The sequence below is a fragment of the Lacerta agilis genome, chromosome 1 (assembly GCF_009819535.1).
Source record: "Lacerta agilis isolate rLacAgi1 chromosome 1, rLacAgi1.pri, whole genome shotgun sequence".
Lineage (NCBI taxonomy): Eukaryota > Metazoa > Chordata > Lepidosauria > Squamata > Lacertidae > Lacerta > Lacerta agilis.
This window is the reverse complement of record NC_046312.1, coordinates 28997706-29016379: the sequence shown is the minus strand read 5'-3', so window position 1 is coordinate 29016379 and position 18674 is coordinate 28997706. Positions and strand designations below refer to the sequence as shown.

The window sequence follows — 18674 nt, the reverse complement described above, 5'->3', positions numbered from 1 at the left end:
AGGCTCAGGCAACACTGAAGTTTCCATTATTGAAGAAAGGGGGTTGTTCAGCGGCAGAGGCTCTCACAGCACACAGTGTAGGTTAATTTAGTTAAACACAAGATCAGTATAATTTAAATGTCGAAAAGCAACAAAATATAAATGATCTGGCTTTGCCCTTAGTAACCAGCGGGGTTTGCCATAAATCTACATGCTGACATCAGGCTGCAGCAAAAGTCCACATAGCCACTGCCACCATGACCTATTAATTCGTTATATGTACCATTCAAGTTTCACAAATCATTAAGTAATAGTTTAAAACGTGAATTAAATAATATAAAGAAGGACGTTATAATACATGTGTAATAGGTTTCAATGTATAAGACCAGAATTCATTCTCTCTTTGCCCATGGCCTTGTATAGCCCTGGGCAAGTAGCTTTTTCTTTAACCTCAGTTCTTTAAATTCTAAAATTGGAAATTTAATTATTGATATCCCAGGGTGGTTGTGAGAGTAAAACACATCCTTTATATAGAAATTGGCAGATAAATACTCCTTAAGTTATTAATAATGTTCAAGTATTAATTTCATCTCAAAAAATAATAATGTGCTTGGATTTTAGGTGTGTCACGTTTGATAAATTCATCTTTTTCTTTGTTTTTAGGCAGGTTCCCTTTCAGTTTTGTAGAGATCCCGATTATTTTCACTACTTCATATTCCCTTGTAACAATAGGGCTGCCATGTTGGCCACTGAAGTGTAGAGATTATTCAAAGTTGCATTTCCTTGCTTTTGAATTATCTAAATTACAGATGGGGGACCTCAGGCCAGGGGAGCAAATGCTTCCCTGTAGCACTCTGTTTGGCCCTTGGGACTCTCTCCAGACCATATTTCCTCCCCAGTCTCACCCCACTTCCCATGCTATACCTCTTATCAGCCCTGTTGGACTGGAATTTGCCCCTTTGGTTGATAAAAATGATCCATCCTTGATTTAAATTGTTCAAACTGTGTGTGTCCTACATAAGCTTATTTCTCAAACTGTGTTTTTGATAATCTTGTTTGTATCATGGAAGATTTTTAGGTGAAGCATCCTGCTAAAAGAAAAAGAAAAGCACTGTGTACCAAATCACACACTTTCCTGGCTTAGTTTCTTCTTTTGAATATAAAGCACAACAGCCATTCAATGATTACATGGAATTCTTTCCCCATTCCCCTTCTGATCACTCTCAATGTGCTTTTTCTTACTGCTGTCTTCATTCTTAACTTTCTTCTCATTCTTTAGTTTGTTCCTAGGATGGTTTACATTTGCCATTTTCAGGGTCCTTTAGCCTTTGGTCCACAGTGCCACAACTTATTTTGGAAAGAACTTCAGTCATACACATAGAAAAATCATGCCAGGAATGTATTTAATGTATTTTTAGTGTAACAGCTGAGAAGAAGGAATGGGGGTTGGCTTTTCTGGCTCATAGCTTGGGAACTCCTGGTTCAATCCTTCCTTCAGTGTGTGTTCCTCCCTCCACTTTCCCCCTTCTTTCTTTTTTCCATTCCCTCTTTATTTCTTCTCATAAATCATTGACCCTCAAAGAGAAGTTTTCCCCATTTTGAGTTCTGTATAATGCCTAGGATATAAATCTCAAATGGAAGCAGTATCCATGCAATCTGACATGGAGAGTATAAGTGAGAATTGATGATTTGCATTCTTCTGTCAGGGCTATTGGAAAACAGCGGGTTATGTGGCAGTGGGAGAGTCTGGGTTATATTGTAAAAGCTTGCTTTTGTTGCTGAGTTCTGCAAGAGCCCTTTGCAGAGGAAAGATCCTCTGTGTTCTGCAGCCAACAAAATTACTTCTGGTTCTTAGAGGACTTAGGATATTTCTGCATCAGAATGGCTCCTGTTGCAGGGGAACAGCAGTAACTCAGTTTCAGAGCACGTGCTTTTCACTCCAAGTCAGTGTAGACAGTACTGAACTAGATGGAGCAATGTCCACCTTGAGAGACTTCTAGGAAAAAAGCAATTAAGCAATTAAGAAGTGGCATGATAGAAGTTTGTAAAATTGTGCATGGCACTGAGAAAGCAAATAGACTTTCGTAACGCTAGAACTCACTGACATCCAATGAAACTGAATGCTTGAAGATTTGGGACAGATAAAAGAAAGTACCAGTACTTCTTCGTGTGGCGCATCGTTAAACGATAGAACTTGCTCCCACAGGAGGCAGTGATGGCCACCAGTCTAAATGGCTTTAAAAGAGGATTGGACAAATTCATGGAGGAGAGGGCTGTGCTCTGCCTCTACAGTTGGAGGCGGTAATACTTCTGGACACCACAAGAGGAGATGAGTGCTCTTGTGTTCAAAGCCTGCTTGTGGGTTTCCCACAAACATCGGGTTGACCACTGTTTTCAGAACAGGATGCTGGACTAGATGGGCCATTGGCCTGATCTACCACGCTCTTCTTATATAGCTGCTATTGCATCTGTGGCTGTGTTGTTTCAATCAATGCCAGAGTTCTGATGGCATTCAGGGGAAGAGTGAGGTAGTCCTACTACCGGTAAATGAAAAGTGGAAGTATGAGTCCTCCTACTGGACTAGGCATGCAGGTTCTTCAAGGCATTTCTCCTCCAGGGGGAGGAGCTGCCCCACTCCATTGGTTGGAAGCAGGGAAGATAAATTCAAATGGCAGTATTTTCTATAGCCCGATGTACATAGAACTTACTACTCCAAGCTCAGATATGGTAATTTATAAACAATTGGCATTTACAAATTAATTCCTGGGAAGATTCCATTTGGCAGTCAGTTTCTATAGTCTCTCCCCATTATGTGTGTGTGGATAGTTAGGCCTAGAATATTTTCCAATATATTTCACATGAGAAATAACATGAATGAAAACAATACCAGTCCAACCCTATAACAACTTAATGCTTGTTGGAAAAGTTCACATTAAATGTGATACAATCCATGCTGCTGAATATCTGGCTCACTCTGGATTGTTTTATTCAACAGCTAGTTGATTTCTTCAATTTTCTGGGTTAGCAAACTACTGTTTGCTGACCATTTAATAGTAATTGTGTTAGCAGAAAATCTGGTGTGTGTCCCCCTCCCCCCACCTCCACTGAGATTGTTCAAGAGGAGCAGTAAGCAAACTAAATGCATTACTTTAGCCTTAGAGCAGGGCTCTGATTTGTCAGTTTAAAAAATGGTTGTGTAATGACAAATGTTTGTACTGCATCTGACACTCCTTAGAAGCTACAGATCTCTGACCTATTAAATATTGCTTGGGACAACTCATAGAATAATATAATTTGTAGAGCTGGAAGGCACCATGAGGATCATGTAGCCCAACACCCTGCAATGCAGGAATCTTTTGCCCAATGTGGGGCTTCAACCCACGACCCTGAGATTAAGAGTTTCATGCTCTACCGTCTCAGCTATCCCAGGCCCTGTTGATGGAGAAACATGGGCAGCAAACTAATAGTTCTGTACATATCTGACTTTTTATGCCTGAATTGCTCTTGCATCCTTCCCTCATTGCACCTGATCCATGGCAGATGAAAGCTTCTTTCTATTTTTTTGCTTCCCCATTTATCTGCGTCAAGATTTTCCCAGCTCTGACTTCTTTTGCTGTGTGGTCAAACCTCTGACTTCACTTGCTGCTGTCTTGTTTGTAGAGTAGCTTCCCCTGGCTTCCTAACATACACTAAAGGGGTTCACAGTGGGATAGCTTTCTTTGAAGCTGAATCCAGAAGCTCAGGTCATTCTGTATGCTGGCTAGAGTGTAGAACAGCCAGGATTACAGCACACCAGAGAAACAAAAGCCTTTTGGATGTCTGCTGCCCCCAAGAAAAACAGTCCTGACCTTTCTTCAGCCTCTGACAGTCATGCTGTTAGAAGCTGCTTTGTTGACTCTTCCCACTGGGTGATAGAACTCCTCGTCTGCATGCAATTAGAGAAGATGCAAAGGCAGCACTGAGCAATAATAATCTCGCAAACATCAGGAATCTTAAGGCTCTAGATATTGGAGAAAAGCATAAATTAAATTACTTTTTCATTGCACGGTGAACTATAGAACAAGGTGTTTGTAAAGTTAGTATTGCATCGTAAATTTCAAGTAGAAATGGTTTGGCGGGACACATAACATCAACTTCATTACGTGGTCATAGAAGGCAGATTAAATCTACATTTCTTTCTTTCTTTCTTTTTTTGCTAGGCTCTGTTTGCTAACTTCCCAACATCCACCATCAGCTCTATGACCCTATCAACTAATTCTGGTGCCCACAGGACATCAAGTGCCATTTCTAGCAGCCAGAAGGTACCGAACCTGAATAAGGTGATGCCATCCCAGAGTGCATCTTCAAACATGATCCCTAAGCCCCCAGCCAGCCATAGACAAGCAGTTATTAGGAAGGTGGCATCTCAGAGGATTTCCAAGTAAGTTTGTGTTCCTGAACCAGAACTCACTATTGAAAGATTTTGATGGAGAAACATGGGCAGTAAATGACTATCTTTTCTGGGGGGGGGGGGGGGTATCCTTAGTGTTTAATGTAACTGTATTAGATAAATTTTAAGAACTTTTTTTTTTCGTTTGAGGAAGGGGGGGGGGAAGAGTAACCTAAATAAGATGAATTGCTATACACCAGTGATGGCCAAACTTGGCCCTCCAGCTGTTTTGGGACTACAATTCCCATCATCCCTGACCACTGGTCCTGTTAGCTAAGGATGATGGGAGTTGTAGTCCAACAACATCTGGGCACCTAAAGTTGAGAAAGGCTTTGCTGTGGCATAGAGCCAGGTTGGGAAAACTATTTCACCCCAAGGGCCTGATTCACACTTGATCAACCTTTTGGGAATCACAACATCACAAAACAAACATGCACAAAATAAATTCGCATGCACCAAAAATGCAGAGAGACAGTGCACACACACAGCAGGCATGCAGACACACAGGTCCATGTGTACACACACACACACACACACACACACACACACACCATTTCCAGCCCTCCTCTCCAGGGGTTGAGGTGGCTAGCGAGAACCCTCTGCCTGCTCTTTAGACAGTATCACTAAAGAGCAGACAGGGATATTCTTCTTCTTCCAGCCTTACCACTATGTACCACAGTACTAAGTCTGGAGGTAGATTAAAACTCAGCCTTGCTTCCTAGCCCCACTCCAACGTTGGAGTTGGAATAGGCAGAAATTCTGTCTTTTTAATATTAAAGAGCAGTCAGAACACTTACCAACAATTTTAGCTCTGTGGTGCTTAGTGCTAAAATCGGAAATAAGAGATCCGCTTGTCTGCTCTTCATTTCCGATCTCCATATGATTAGTAGGTGTGCAGCACACAGTGGGACAGACATGGCAGGCTGTCAAAAGTTCCCCACTGGTGGCATTCATCCTGCTAGGACCTCTCATTGCACACTTCACTTTCTGATCATTGTTTCTTTGTCATGGATTTCTAATACATTAATTTTGAGCCAAGAAAACTTTGCATTTCTGTATGGTGATGTATGCTTGTTCTGATCTATATCTCTGTTTGAAAAAATAATGTGTAATTTAGCCATTATCCTGTATCATTCTTACTTGTATTTAATGCTACAAAGAAAGCTTTAAAAAAAAATTATCTTAAATGCATATAGAAGTATATTCTTATCTCCCTGTACTGGTGATATGGTTTATTTCCTGTGGTGTGATAGACTGCTTTTGTAACTTCTGTAGACTCCTAACAAAAACCTTAACTGTTGATGTTTTAAATGTGAGAACAATTTCATATTGTATTGTCCTCAGTTTTTAGTTTCAGTATAGTTTCTGGAGAGGTATTGAAATCATTGTTGCTTGTAAACTTGTCATCTTTCTATTTTTATGGAAGTCATTAAGTTGGAGTCTGACTTATCTTTCCTTGACCATTTTGTTATTTTGTGCTCCATCATGCTGCTTCTTGCTTGTCTCTTTCCTAGACTAAACAATCTCATTATTCTCAGTCTCTCATTATGCAGAAGCCTCTCCAAGCTCCTCGTAAATTATATTATCTATCTTTGGAGATATTGAGTTGCATTATAAATCTTTATTGTTTTAAAATGTGATGTTTGCTTCGCTGCCCACAGTCTATAAGACTAGGCAGCCTTCACATCAGGTGAAATATGCATAGCTGTGATGGATGCATCAGTGTGCAGCATCCTATGAAGTAATAATGACCCATAGGGGTGGAAGGACCATCCTGTTAAAGGGCTTCTTCAATCCTTAGAATGGTGCCTCCTATGGACCACATAAACACAGCCAGAAGGAGGAGCCACCAACGTTTCCTGACCAGCAATGTCTCACATGTCTATCAGCCAGGCCAAAATCTGTATTAAGAGACCAACTCCCTAGTATAACCATTCTCCAGTGGTTTAAAAATTGTTTTTATTATATTTAAATTGTATGAATTTCCCTAAAATGCACAGTTGTATACACTTTGTATATCAGCATTTTTGTGTGCCTTTTTTGAACTTAAACTGCATTGCAAAAAGTGGCACAGCACACAATTTGCTTAATAACTATATTCTGGTCATCTTAAAGACTAAGAGTTTTGAATTTGTTGAATCTGATGTGGACCACAGAAAATCCTTCTTCATCCCTGCTGTCCTGTTATGGTTGTTTGGAACCTTCTAGCACTTAAGCATACTAATATTTGGTAGCCTGGTGTATCCAATCCTCCACCCCAACCCCACACAATGTGAGTGTGGCTTCTCTTGTAACCAGGTGTCTATGTAGCACAGTTGTTGTTTGACAAATACAAGAGACTGGGGGGAAATTCCCAACAATGAACACGTATGGCCATTGCCTCTTCTGTGTCCAAGAAGAGTGTAAGATGGAGAACTGTGTTCACTGCCAAACATTGCAAATGATTCCTACGTGCCAACGTACTGTGAGTACAAACAAGAGCCCAACATTCCTTCCCTGACCATCCAACTCTGAGATTAGTGCACTGCACAGAGCGGTGTCATTGTTCCTTTCTTTCTGGTCACAGCTTTTTAGATTACAGTATTGTTCCATTAGAAGGATTGCCCCTTCAATTTTTATACATTAACTTTCTTTTCACCTACCATGAGCCTCTGAGATAAGATGGGCTTCTAACTGAAATATTTTTAAGACTAATATTAAAATGGGATCCAGGTGTTAATTAAATTTGTCAGTTCAACAAGTACAGATAGCCATACCTGTTTCACTAGTCCTGTGCTGATAATAGCTTTTGTTTGACTCTCCCCTGTCTGTCCTGGGGGTCATGCATGTTAGTTCAGGTGACAAGCCTTTTCAGTGAGTTTGTCTGCCAAGCAGCAAGATGTGTATTCGAAGATGCCGGTGTGCTGTACTCACATATTGGCAGGGAGAATGTTTATCCTTGTGAGATGGAATTGCAGCTCCTTGGACAGACTTGACTTTACTGCGTTCTTGTGGTTTCTGCTCTGTGACAGGCATAAGTGTGGGAAAACCGGAAAAAGCTCAGCATCAAAAATGCATAGAAGGGTGAAAAAAGTAAAAGATTCCTTCACAATTTCAGAGCGTAGTCCAATTACTGAAGGCTGCAAGGAGCCATTCCGGAAATACTTTCTGAGTTGCTGTTCAGACTCTAGCACAAGTCTCCAAGTCTATTCTTGCAATTTGTGGGATCACATACTGACTTTTCTCAGTTACACGGAAATGAGAGCTTCCAATATATTCCAGAACAACTGGGGAATTGACCACATCCAAACCTCTTTCACTGATCTGTGTGTCCTTTTGTGTTTCCAGTTTGTCTTTCTAACAGGATCAAGAGGGGGGAAACACTGCCCATGTTCTATATGCAAGAGAGACTCCCTTTTACTAAAAAACAATTCAAATGAAAACTACTTCTTAGGTGCTTCAAGTCTTATGCTTTCCATTGTTCTTCAGCCATTTAATACAGACCATTTGTTCTTTGTTGGTATTTCCAGCCTCCACTGTCAAGAATTCCATTACATCTCATGAGAGAAAATGCTAAGAGATTTTATGTTTGGTCAACACCCCCCCCCCCCGCAATACTCCATCCTTAACAGGAAGGGATTAAGTTCTAAGCAAACTCAAACTTCAAGCTTTTAATCTACGTTTGTAGTGTTTTCCCTCTGGTGTGGGGGAAGAATATACTAAACTTCTGTGCAAGTTCCAGTGCAAGGTATTGAGATGAGCAAGAGAACATGCAGTTCAGAACAAGCTGCCTCAGGAGGTTGTGGAGCATGTGTCTCCATGAAGCTTCTCAAGGAAAGGTTGAACCAATATTTTGGCCTACATGACTCCTTTGATCTGTTCATGTTACACCATTCTGTATTCTGGAGGACAAACTTACCTTTGTTGTGTTCTGGTCTTGGTAATTTGCAATGCCACTCTATGCACATTTACTTGCAAATAATTCTGTGTGTTTAATGGGGGCCTATTCCCAAGTAAATATGTGCAATGTTGGATATATAGTTTTCTTTATCTCAAAACTGCTGCCTATTGCCTTGTCTTTCTGCCATTTCATCATAGGTACAATATGCTACAACCATTGAATCTCTTTTCAAAGTTTTCTAGAGAAACTGTCTTTGAGCAATAAAGAAAACCTAAAATCTGTATTATATCTCTGAACCATCTCATTATTCCAGTCTCAGCTGGAGTACATATGATCTTTAGAAGGAAAGAGAATTACTAGAGGTTTTTTTTTTTTTTTAAATGGCTGAATACATGATGGATATCCTAAAGATGAATATTTCTAATTCAACAATATTTGAATAGATTGAGAACCTCCTAGTTAGGACTCTTCCCCATTCCATCAACCACATGCATATTTTTCCTACTGAGGAAGGTAATAAGAACTAGACAAAGAAGGCTCATCTCTTGCTATATACTGTAAATTTAGCATCACCTCCTAATTTGTAAGAGTGAATCACTTCAATAAATAAATAAATAGGAAACTCCCTAACATTATAAAAACATGCAATTTATGAATTAAAAGTTTGGGGATTTTGGTGGATTGTTATAAATGTTTATTTATTGAAATATAACTCTAAATAGGTATTTTTCTCAACATAATGATACAGATAGTCCTGTGACACTAATATTCAAACTCATTGAATTTATATTCATCTTCTGGCTTCTAGGGTAGGAAGTTGATGCAACTCAGAGCACATTCCTTGTCAGGATGGTGCCTCTCTCTAGATCAGTAGGCAGGCTCAATGTATGAGCAACCATCTCACCAAGTGAGAGGCTCTATCATCCTGATGTGCCCCAGGTGCTGAACGGCTGTTAGAAACTACGGGTGCTTTTTTGGACCTCTGGTATTTGATAAACATCTGTCTAGGCTCCTTGATGAACTTGAGGGCAAACCTCTAGGAAACAGTTGCCGGAATCCAGACATCAATTCTTGATAAGATCCAGGTGCTTGCAAAGTACTGAAGTGCCAAGTCTGTCATGGAATTTAGGGCGAAACTGGTGTCATTAAACAATTTGGGAGCAGGTTAGCTAAGGGGTCGCCTGGTAGGTGTGCTTCTCAGATGGGGTACTGCTGAGAGTGCTGCATGCCCTAGAGGTGCACTTCATTTTTACTAAAAACTGAGCTTTTAGTGTTGCTTCTCCATCCCCCTGGAATCAGCTGCCATTGGAATAGGACCTGGGCATGAACTTTGATTTAGACAAATGAGAAAGTGAGTGAAGTGTGGAAGGAGATAAAGAAAAGTGAAACAGCAAAAGACTAACCATGCGTAGGAAGAGGAGTACTAAAGAGAGAGAGAGAGAAATCTGGAAATTAGGGGAAATGCAGCTGTCAGGAAACAGAGGAGGAGGCAGTGACCTATGATCAAGTGGAAGATCAGCAACTCCATTGGAAAGTATATGTTTATCTGCCAGCAGAACATCTAACAGCATGTGGAATTTGGGGATATTAAATTAGTCCAAGCTTAGAGGTCAGAAATAGAGAAATACATCTGAGTCATCTTTGCAAAGATTGTAATTTTAAATATAGCAACGTATTAGGCTGAAAAAGAGGTAGAGGGTAGGGCTCAGAGATAGGAGTAGAAGGCAGTCCTTAATGCAGCAGTGTTAATTCATAATGCTGCAGTGAGCAAAAATGTAATTCTTTTCACCTGACAAAATGCCTTGGGGCTAGTACAGAGTTTAATTTTCAGATGGAAAATGACCCAGCCTATGTCTAAGTTATGTCTGAATATGAATTTGATAATGGAACTTGTAGAACTTTTGAGCTGGGTCTGTAACCTCTTGTAGGGCTGTTTTTTAAAAAAAGTAAAATACATAATCCACTACATTACATATCCATATATCAAATTCTCATTACATCTGCAAAGTAGCAAAGATACGGTCCAATATCTTACAGTTTTCATACAGTGAAAGTAATTTGACCCATCCATTCTGTCCCCATGCTGAATCTGTTTTATAACTGTATATATATTTTTTCATTTCTGCCACTTGTCAGTCTGAAAGTATTCTTTTTTTAGGCTGGAATATTTTATTCTCAGTGTCTACTGCATGCATTTTTTTTTGTTTTTTGTTTGCTTCCATGAATTAATAAGGAAGAAAAGCACTGTGCAACCCACCAAAATTGAAGCTGCTTGCTTCACTTACCCTGTCTCTGTGTACTTCTATCTCTAGGAAATTGCACGTGGCACCTTGCTGTCAGTCTTCTCGACATGTACTTGAGCTATAATGAAAATGTGCTCCTTTATGAATTCAATAACTGAATTGGTATATACAGCATTAATTGAAAAATTTTAAGTAGCCGGGTTACCCTTCACATTGCCTCATTTTTTCATGATTTCTTTGTTTTGATATTCACTGAACACAAGTCCTGGCAAAATGAAACATTCCTGGAACCAAAGCACTACTTCATGGAAGAACATCTGAATTGTTCATAGGAAATTGATTGTGGATTCTGCATGAATTATTTGAGAACTGAATCCATTTTGAGTAGCCCAACCATCTCTGAATCTAGAATCCTCCAGATGTTTTGGACTCCAGCTCCCATCGTCCCTGACCATGGTCGCTGGTGCTGGAAGTTGGGGGGCCCATTTATATGATCAGCACCAGGTTGGGGAAGGCTGGAACTGCTCTTCTTTTTATCTGCTTTTATAACGGTGTTTTACTATCTTTTTGTCATTTTAGTATACCAATTTTAAAAGATTAAGTAGCTTAGAAATGCTTTTTTAATTACTTAATTTAAAATAAAATAGACTGCATAGGTCTAGATGGGACAAAATAGTCTGATGTGGCATGAGGTTGATTTGTACGTTCCTGACAACTACACATTGATTATGCGAAGAAATAAATTGTCTAGAAAGACCTTTTGGTTCATCTGTTAATGAATACTAGAACGGCTTTACCCTTTAGAGATGTATTTTCCCTCTCATACATGGGTTTGTGCTATACTCTGATTCAGTGTTTTGTCTAGCAGGGCAACCTCCACAGAAGGGCATCTGAATGGATTCCAGAATAGCCTTAACAGTGCTAAATCCTGTGAGCCACTCACAAACTCCAAAGGTGAGAGAACTAAGGCATTGCAGCCAACCTTTTTTTTGGTTTTCCATTTGCATTGTAACTTGGCTGCCCTGACAAGAATCATAGAATTGTAGAGTTGGAAGGGACCCAAATGGTCATTTTGTCAACCCCCTGCAATACAGGAATCAGTTTTCAGCCATGACCTCAGTTAACATGAAATGTCATAAAATAGGGTTGCCATATTTCAAACAGAGAAATCCGAACAGTTGTTGAGCCTTTTAGGCCAAAAAAATATATGCAATTTTTTAAAAGCTACTTTTTTTTTGGCAGTCTTTAAGAAAATAGGGCCTATCCACTCCATGCTGCAGGAAAGGAGTAGTCCTTGCTTGTGCCAGGCATACGTCATGGTGGGCGGAGCTTTTTCTGAATTTTTAACTGAGGAATGAAGAAAGCACTCAATAACATTTCCACTTTTAACTAAAGTAGAGGGAGTGTTTTCTTGTCCTGGACCCATATTAGTGCTGGAGCTACATTTCCCACCCCTGAAAAGCTCAAATACCGAAATGGAACATCTCCAAGCCAACTTACCCGTATTTTTCGCTCCATAAGACGTACCTGGACATAAGACGCACCTAGTTTTTAGAGCAGGAAAACAAAAAAAAATATTCTGAATCACAGCCTTCTTGGGAGGAGAGCAATCCCCTCAGGGGCTTGGGAGGCTGGGCGCAGTTTCCATCCTAAGCCTCTGCAGGGATCACTCTCCTCCCATGGAGGCTTGGGAGGCTTTACCTTCTCCCAACTTTTTTCTCCCCCTCCCCAATTAGCACAGGCCCCTTTTCCAGCCTCCTCTCCATCCCTTTCGCCGAAACTCCTCAGGCGACACCTGCAATTTCTCCCCTTCACTACTGCCTCTCCTTTGCCCTCTACCATGACTCTCCAGTCGCGGCAACCTACCTCCTCTCCCTTCGCCCCGCTTCTCAGTCCCCCTCCTCTCTGTCCTCTTCCTCCCCTCTCTTGGCAGCTGCCTCTTCTCGCCATCCTCTGGCCAGCATCCCCGGAGCCATCAGGGGAAAGGGGAGGCCATTGGCAAAGCCTCTCTCAAAGAGGAGCACGAGGCAACGGCGCACAGCCAGCCCGCTGCTCATAAACCTTCCTGGGGCTTCAGGGGAAAAGGGAGGCTGCTGGCAAACCGGGAGGACGGGGCAACGGCGCGCACCACACTTGGGCAATTCAGATCCAGGTACCACACATTCACTCCATAAGATGCACAGGCATTTCCCCCTTACTTTGGGGGGGGGGAGGGAGTGCGTCTTAGGGAGCAAAAAATACGGTACTTTTTCTGTCATGCTGGTGAGTATGTTGAAATCCCCTTCACTATATGGAGCACACACTCAGCTTCTCATGGTGTTGCAGTTTGATTTCGCATCAGGTCATTGTCATCTTTTCTGTAATTGGTGGGCGATAAGCCAAGTGGAAAAGAGGTTTTAGTACAAAGAAGCAGAGGAACCTGCCCCACGCTAAGCTGTTCTCTTCCCCCCCCCCCCCGCCATTTTCCAGGTCTTTTGGAAGCTTCCCCACACATTATTTTCGCCAGAACTAGACCTTTGTCCAGCCGATCCAGAGCCACTGATACACTTGTAGGCCAGAGAAAGAAAAGGCCAGTGGAGGGAGGGCCAGCTTAAGGTAACAGAAGACTCATCTGCGCCGCCCAAATATTTTCCTTCCATAATTGAGTAGAGTAAATGGGGCATATCCCCCCGAGAACATGTGAGGGTAGGACTTTTTGTGAAAGAGAAAAGACTAGACATAATAAAAACCTGTAGCAATTCTGTTCATAGTTATATGTCACTTGCCAGCATATTCTAAGAAATAAATAATGGATTCTATATGCTCTCGCTGTTTGAGCTAAGCAGCTGGACCCTCATATTTTTGCCGCTCATGTACAAGAAGGCTTATGATTTTTGCAAGTTTTTGCCCTTGTGTTACAGTCACATTTTCAACCATAACTCAGAATTTGCCAATACCTTGAATTCTACAATTGTGCCTATAAAATCTTTATTGATTAAGTCAGGGCTTTCAGCAATGTTCAGTTACCTTCACTAGTTTCTCCTCTGCTTTGCTTTCTTTTAAATCCATTTTCTGTGCACTTGCGGTACTCTGTAGAATGCAGCTTCCTTCAAATGAATGGAATTTTTAATTGTTGCACTTGTTTTGCTTTCCATGTCTTCCCCCAAAGTACTATTGGGTGGCAAAAACTCATCTCCCTGGGAGGCGCTTGGGACAATAAGATCCCCTATGCAGGGTGGACAGCCTCATATAGAAGCCCCCTAGAAGGCAATGGAGAGAATCTTCTCTATGTGAGCAGGGACTGCTTTCCAAGGCGTCACCTGGGAAGTCTTCTCCCAATTGGATTTTAATCTGAGTTTGAGAAAAATATGGAGTGCTTTTGATTCTTGTATCTTTTTTTAGGCAAATGTTGCTGAGCCCCTGAAGTTCATTTTCAGGGTGGAGCCTAGTGAATTTTGGCAGCATCTATAATCCTGACTACCGGTATATGCAGGTTTTTCATCATCTATATTGTAGGTTTAGGTTCCCAGGGCTTCTATAAAGTCAGAAGAGTTCTGTAGATCGCCACTCTTAAGTGTGCATTTTTTGTGTTGAAAACTCTGGCCTCTGAGACCTTGGCTCTTAGTTTCAGAAAGCTCCTCATTGTCAGCTGTATCTTTAAATCCTTCAGCAGGAGCAGCTGGAAACAGGAATCCCTCCAATTTCTGTTCAGTGATGCATTCCTTCCTGCACAATAGTAATCCCTTTTAATTCCGTTCCTCATTTTCACCTTCCTGCCTCTCTTTGCTTACCATAACTGACAGCATAAGTTGTCTTGAGTTTGAAACCTCCCTTCCAATGACATTTCAGGTGGGAGGCTGGAGAACTGGCTCCGTAACAATTTTTTGTGCATCAACTTTTCTTTCCAATTGTGGGGAAAATAACTGGAGGATGAGTTTCAGTGGAATAATAGCAAGAAGGTGAAAAGGTTAAGAAGCCCCTCTGCCCTTTGCCAGTTTTCCACTTCAGATTGCAGCCTCAGCAACTTCATAATGCAAAGAGAGCGAGAGAGAGAGAGAGGGGAGGAGAGGGAGGGAGGCAGGGAGCGTGAGCGAGCGCACAAATACCCCAGTGAAAAATGAACTATGGAACTGTATGTAACGTGTAATTCCATCCTTAGGTTTCCTTAGTAAGCAGTTACAGTTCTAAAATCAACCGTCTTTTGCAGTTGCAACTGTTTATTCAGTGATCATATTTTCAGTTGAAGTTGATTGAATCCCAGCAAAGTTGAAAGCTGCTTTCTCAAAACTCATCTCAAGAGAGCATCTGGTGTATAATGTCAAACACTGTAGCCACCTTCCCCACTAAATCTGAGGGTTGGTGCTTGCTTCTAATGAGATACTTTTAATCTAAATAGATACTTTTAATCCTCAACTGAGGAGAATGACCTGCCCCTCGTACTTTGGGTCAGCCACTTTGTCTTTGTTTTACAAGAGGAAGAAGGTGTTTCCTGTTATCTGCTGGTTTTATGCTACAAAGAGTCCAAATAATCCAAGTCTACAGAGTATTTCTATGCTGTAGAAAACACTTTTGGAACTCTGGAATGAGAGAAAAAGTAGTGTGTCAAACCAGCTCCCTGAGTTGAGAGTAGAGCAGGATGAGTGATTTGAGATAGAATAATCTTGGACTATACCATTTCAGCCTACAGATAAGGTTCATTGTTTTTAATGATTCCCTCCATTTTTTCAACAAAACATAACACATGATAAGCTGGCACATTTGACAGAGAAGCTTTGCATATCTCTCTTGATGATGTGTTTGTTTATTGCATGGGTGGCAATTCATCTTAATCTTGTATATGTGATATTGAGCAAGGGAATTCCCGACCCACTCCTTCCTTGTACATTCACCTGGACCCTCCGAAAAGCTTTTGCTCTTAAAAATTACTTACTATTTGATTGGGGCTATTTCCCCTTTCTTCAGTTTTTTTTAAATACATGCCCTTCTTAAATCTTAGCTCATCTGTAAGCTCCTTAAGCAGCCACAGTGGTTTCTTTAGAGGCCTCCCACTTTTCTTTCTTGTTAGAATTGTCTGCATTTGGGCCTTCAGTATTTCACCTTTAAGAAATTCCCATCCATCTTGGACTCCCTTCTCTTTGAGTATTTCTGACCTTAGGATCACACCCAGTGGTTTCTTAAGCTGTTTGAAATCAGCCTTCTTAATCAAGCTCAGATAGTGGTTCTGTTATGCACAAAACATTTTTCATGCATGGCAATATTCCCAAAAGGTCACTCCTGTGATCAAAATATCAATGTAGGGCAAACCAACAAAAAGTTATATCTTTGGCTACTCATGAATCAGGCATAGAGCATCTGGAAATGATTACATATCTGTGTGTATTAAGATGCATTTTAATGTGTGTTGGTATGGAGGAGTGTGTGTTGGGAGCTTGCAAACCAAACTTGTAATGTGTGAAGTGGCCTTGGGATGTCCAGAATCCTCAAAGCCTATGAACTGAGTAGGACGGGGGAAAGGGAAAGACTCATTCATTAGCTCAAACAGTTACTGCAATATAGCAGGGTTTAACTCCAACAAAAAAGACAAAGTGAAAAGATATGGTCTCAAAATAGATTATTTCCATAGCAGACTTCAGTCACAGATATACATGTTTTTGCATACTAGTATTAAAGCAATGTGGGGTTGAAATAGAAGTTTTATCTTAACTCTAATGCTACTGTTACAAGGCCAATAATTTTTCAGTGAGTGCTGGCATTTGCAGTATTCCTTAAGTTAAAGTATAAATGCTTGCCATGCACAGAGTGGAGTTGATAGCATGGGAATTCACTTAACTTGGTACTGTACCAAAAGTTTCTGTTCAGGGACCCAGCTTTTAATTTTTAATAGCTAATATGCTTGTTCTGTTGGATCAGGCATTGCTCACAAAGACTTCAATTTTGGCCCAGATATCATTCTAAATTCCATGGGTTTGTGTGATGCTGGACACTTAAGGAGACAGATTCATCTTTGTAAAACGCTGCTAATATTCATAGTGCTACTCAAGGTAGGTTACACAGAGCAATCAACTGATTTTAGTAAAACTTGCTGCATGTGTAGCACAAGTTATGAGAAACCATAGCTCAGTGGCATAGAGCATCTCCTTTGCATGTGGCAGGTGGCAGCTTCAGTCTCCCAGGAAATAGCAGATACCTGTTTCCCTAGAGCAAGCTTGCACTTACTGTGAGAAGGCAGTCATGTGATTGCTGATCCCTGCCAATCATATAGACTATTCTAGAATAGCAGAGTCTATTCTTCAGTCTGCACAGCAGGGATCAGAACCACCACAGCAGCATTTTCCTCTGCCTGCAGCTAACACTATCTGGAATTATTCTGTCTGGTTTCATAACTAGTGTCAAGGAAGACTCTTGTATCCTGTGGCTCATGCACATATTTCTGGAACCATTAACCAGCTTTCCTTTGTCTCTCTTTCAGCTCCCGGTTGCACTTACTTTCTGAAGTGAAGGATTAATCCTCAATAACGGGTGGACAAACAATCCAGTGCGTCAGCATGCAAGGAGGAGATGAAGCAGGAATGAGTGCTCATCATTCCACACTCCTGGCAACACCCAGATTGACAGCAAGACCTGTCGCACACTCCAGAATTTTCCCCACTGAAAGGAGAGCAAAGCAGCTGAGTGTTTCTGGAAGAGCTGTTGGAGCCCCGACTTGAGGCTTTCTAGTTCCACTGAGCTTTTGCTGCTTAAGCCTCAGGCCTTCCTTTGCATTCTATATCACATCTTCCATCAACTAGTCAAGCTTATGACTCACACAAGACAGGAGCTCTTAATGGTGTCTGCATTATGTATCCTGAGGCCCAGGTTTCTCCATCCACTCAGTCATTTTGACTCACTTTGAGAACAATCAAGCTTCTCTATCAGGTACTGGGCAGCTTTCACCACCAGTGGCATGAGAAGCTGAAATGCTGACTTGACTATAGACACTTCTGCTGGCTGCTATCTTGGATTTTGACAGAAAGCCATAGAAATGCTCAGTCTGAATAAAGTCATTCATTTTGTTTGTTTAGCTTAAAATTTACATTTATTATGCTGGGTAAAAGTCCTTCCAATTAGTTGACATTTAATTTTACTCCAGTGGGAAGCCTTATTATTATTATTCATGCATTACGTACTGAAGTTGTGTTTCCAGAGCCCAGACTGATCCCACTAATAGGGATCTGTCACTTTAGATCAGCTGCGTGAGCATGGAAACAGTACATTATTTATCATTTCCACACCATTCAGCATTCTAAGTGCTTTACATTTGTCCTGTGAGGTAAGCTGGGCTTGGAGAGAGTCTTGCAAACCAAACAAACATCTTACTCAGTCACAGAACAGGAGTTTGTCCCTGTTCATTTCTGTCCAAACTGGCCACTCTGTTCATTATACTGCCTTTACTACTACTTGCAAGCTTAACAGCAAAATCATATGCCTGTCTTCTCAGGGTTACTGTGTTCAGCGGGGCTTACTCTCAGGGAAGTTTACATATGCTCACAGACTAGTTATGACACTGTTCAGTATTGAGGTTCCTTTCTAATTGTGATATTCGTATATTCGTCTTTTTTTCTCCTGATGTTGACTTGAGAAAATCAGTTTGCAGTCCCCACCCAGCATAACAGTCCACACTGTGTAGGAATCTTGCCATCCCAGCTTCCTACATGCTAGAGCTATATCGTAACTGGACAGATAGTAGGAAAACACGTACTTGGGCTGACTCTTAGTGAATATTTTAGTACTGTCATGAATGTTGGGGGGGGGGGGGGAAGGGCAGCATCACTCAAGTTTTCTCCTTATGGCATTCATAAATTATTGTCTCCATCCCACATAAGTAGGTTGGAGAGTTAGCTGAAGTTGTGGACTAAAATGCAGATTTTTTGTAAGTGGTTTGTCACATCGTAAACAAGCTATTTTAAGTGCTAAAACTGGTCATGGTGAAGATCCCCCTGGAAGACATACTGCTTACAATACTATCTTTAGCAGCAGCCATAATGCATCTGACCATAGTGGACACCTTCCGCACTGTGAACATTAGTCATCAGCTCATGTTTTATGAGCTACTTACCTTTGGGCAGACAAGATCCCCACAGCAGAGCCATGCATTCTCAAGGATGTGGAAGATGGCCTTTAAACC

General features: G+C 41.1%; 1 protein-coding gene across 7 annotated transcripts in view; it reads left to right on the top strand.

Annotated features, from left to right (window-relative positions):
• The window catches only part of TTLL5 (tubulin tyrosine ligase like 5), a 108955-nt gene extending 91385 nt beyond the window's left edge, over positions 1-17570 (top strand). For 5 of the 7 annotated variants that reach the window (XM_033142494.1, XM_033142487.1, XM_033142481.1 and 2 more), the window contains 4 exons: positions 4179-4399; positions 11400-11485; positions 13001-13126; positions 16980-17570. In XM_033142494.1, the coding sequence (XP_032998385.1) occupies positions 4179-4399; positions 11400-11485; positions 13001-13125 (432 nt within the window). In that variant the 3' untranslated portion in view covers position 13126; positions 16980-17570. The remainder of the gene's footprint in view (positions 1-4178; positions 4400-11399; positions 11486-13000; positions 13127-16979) is intronic. The other 2 variants (XM_033142469.1, XM_033142476.1) reach the window with 2 other exon arrangements.
• The last annotated feature ends 1104 nt before the right edge of the window (positions 17571-18674 follow it).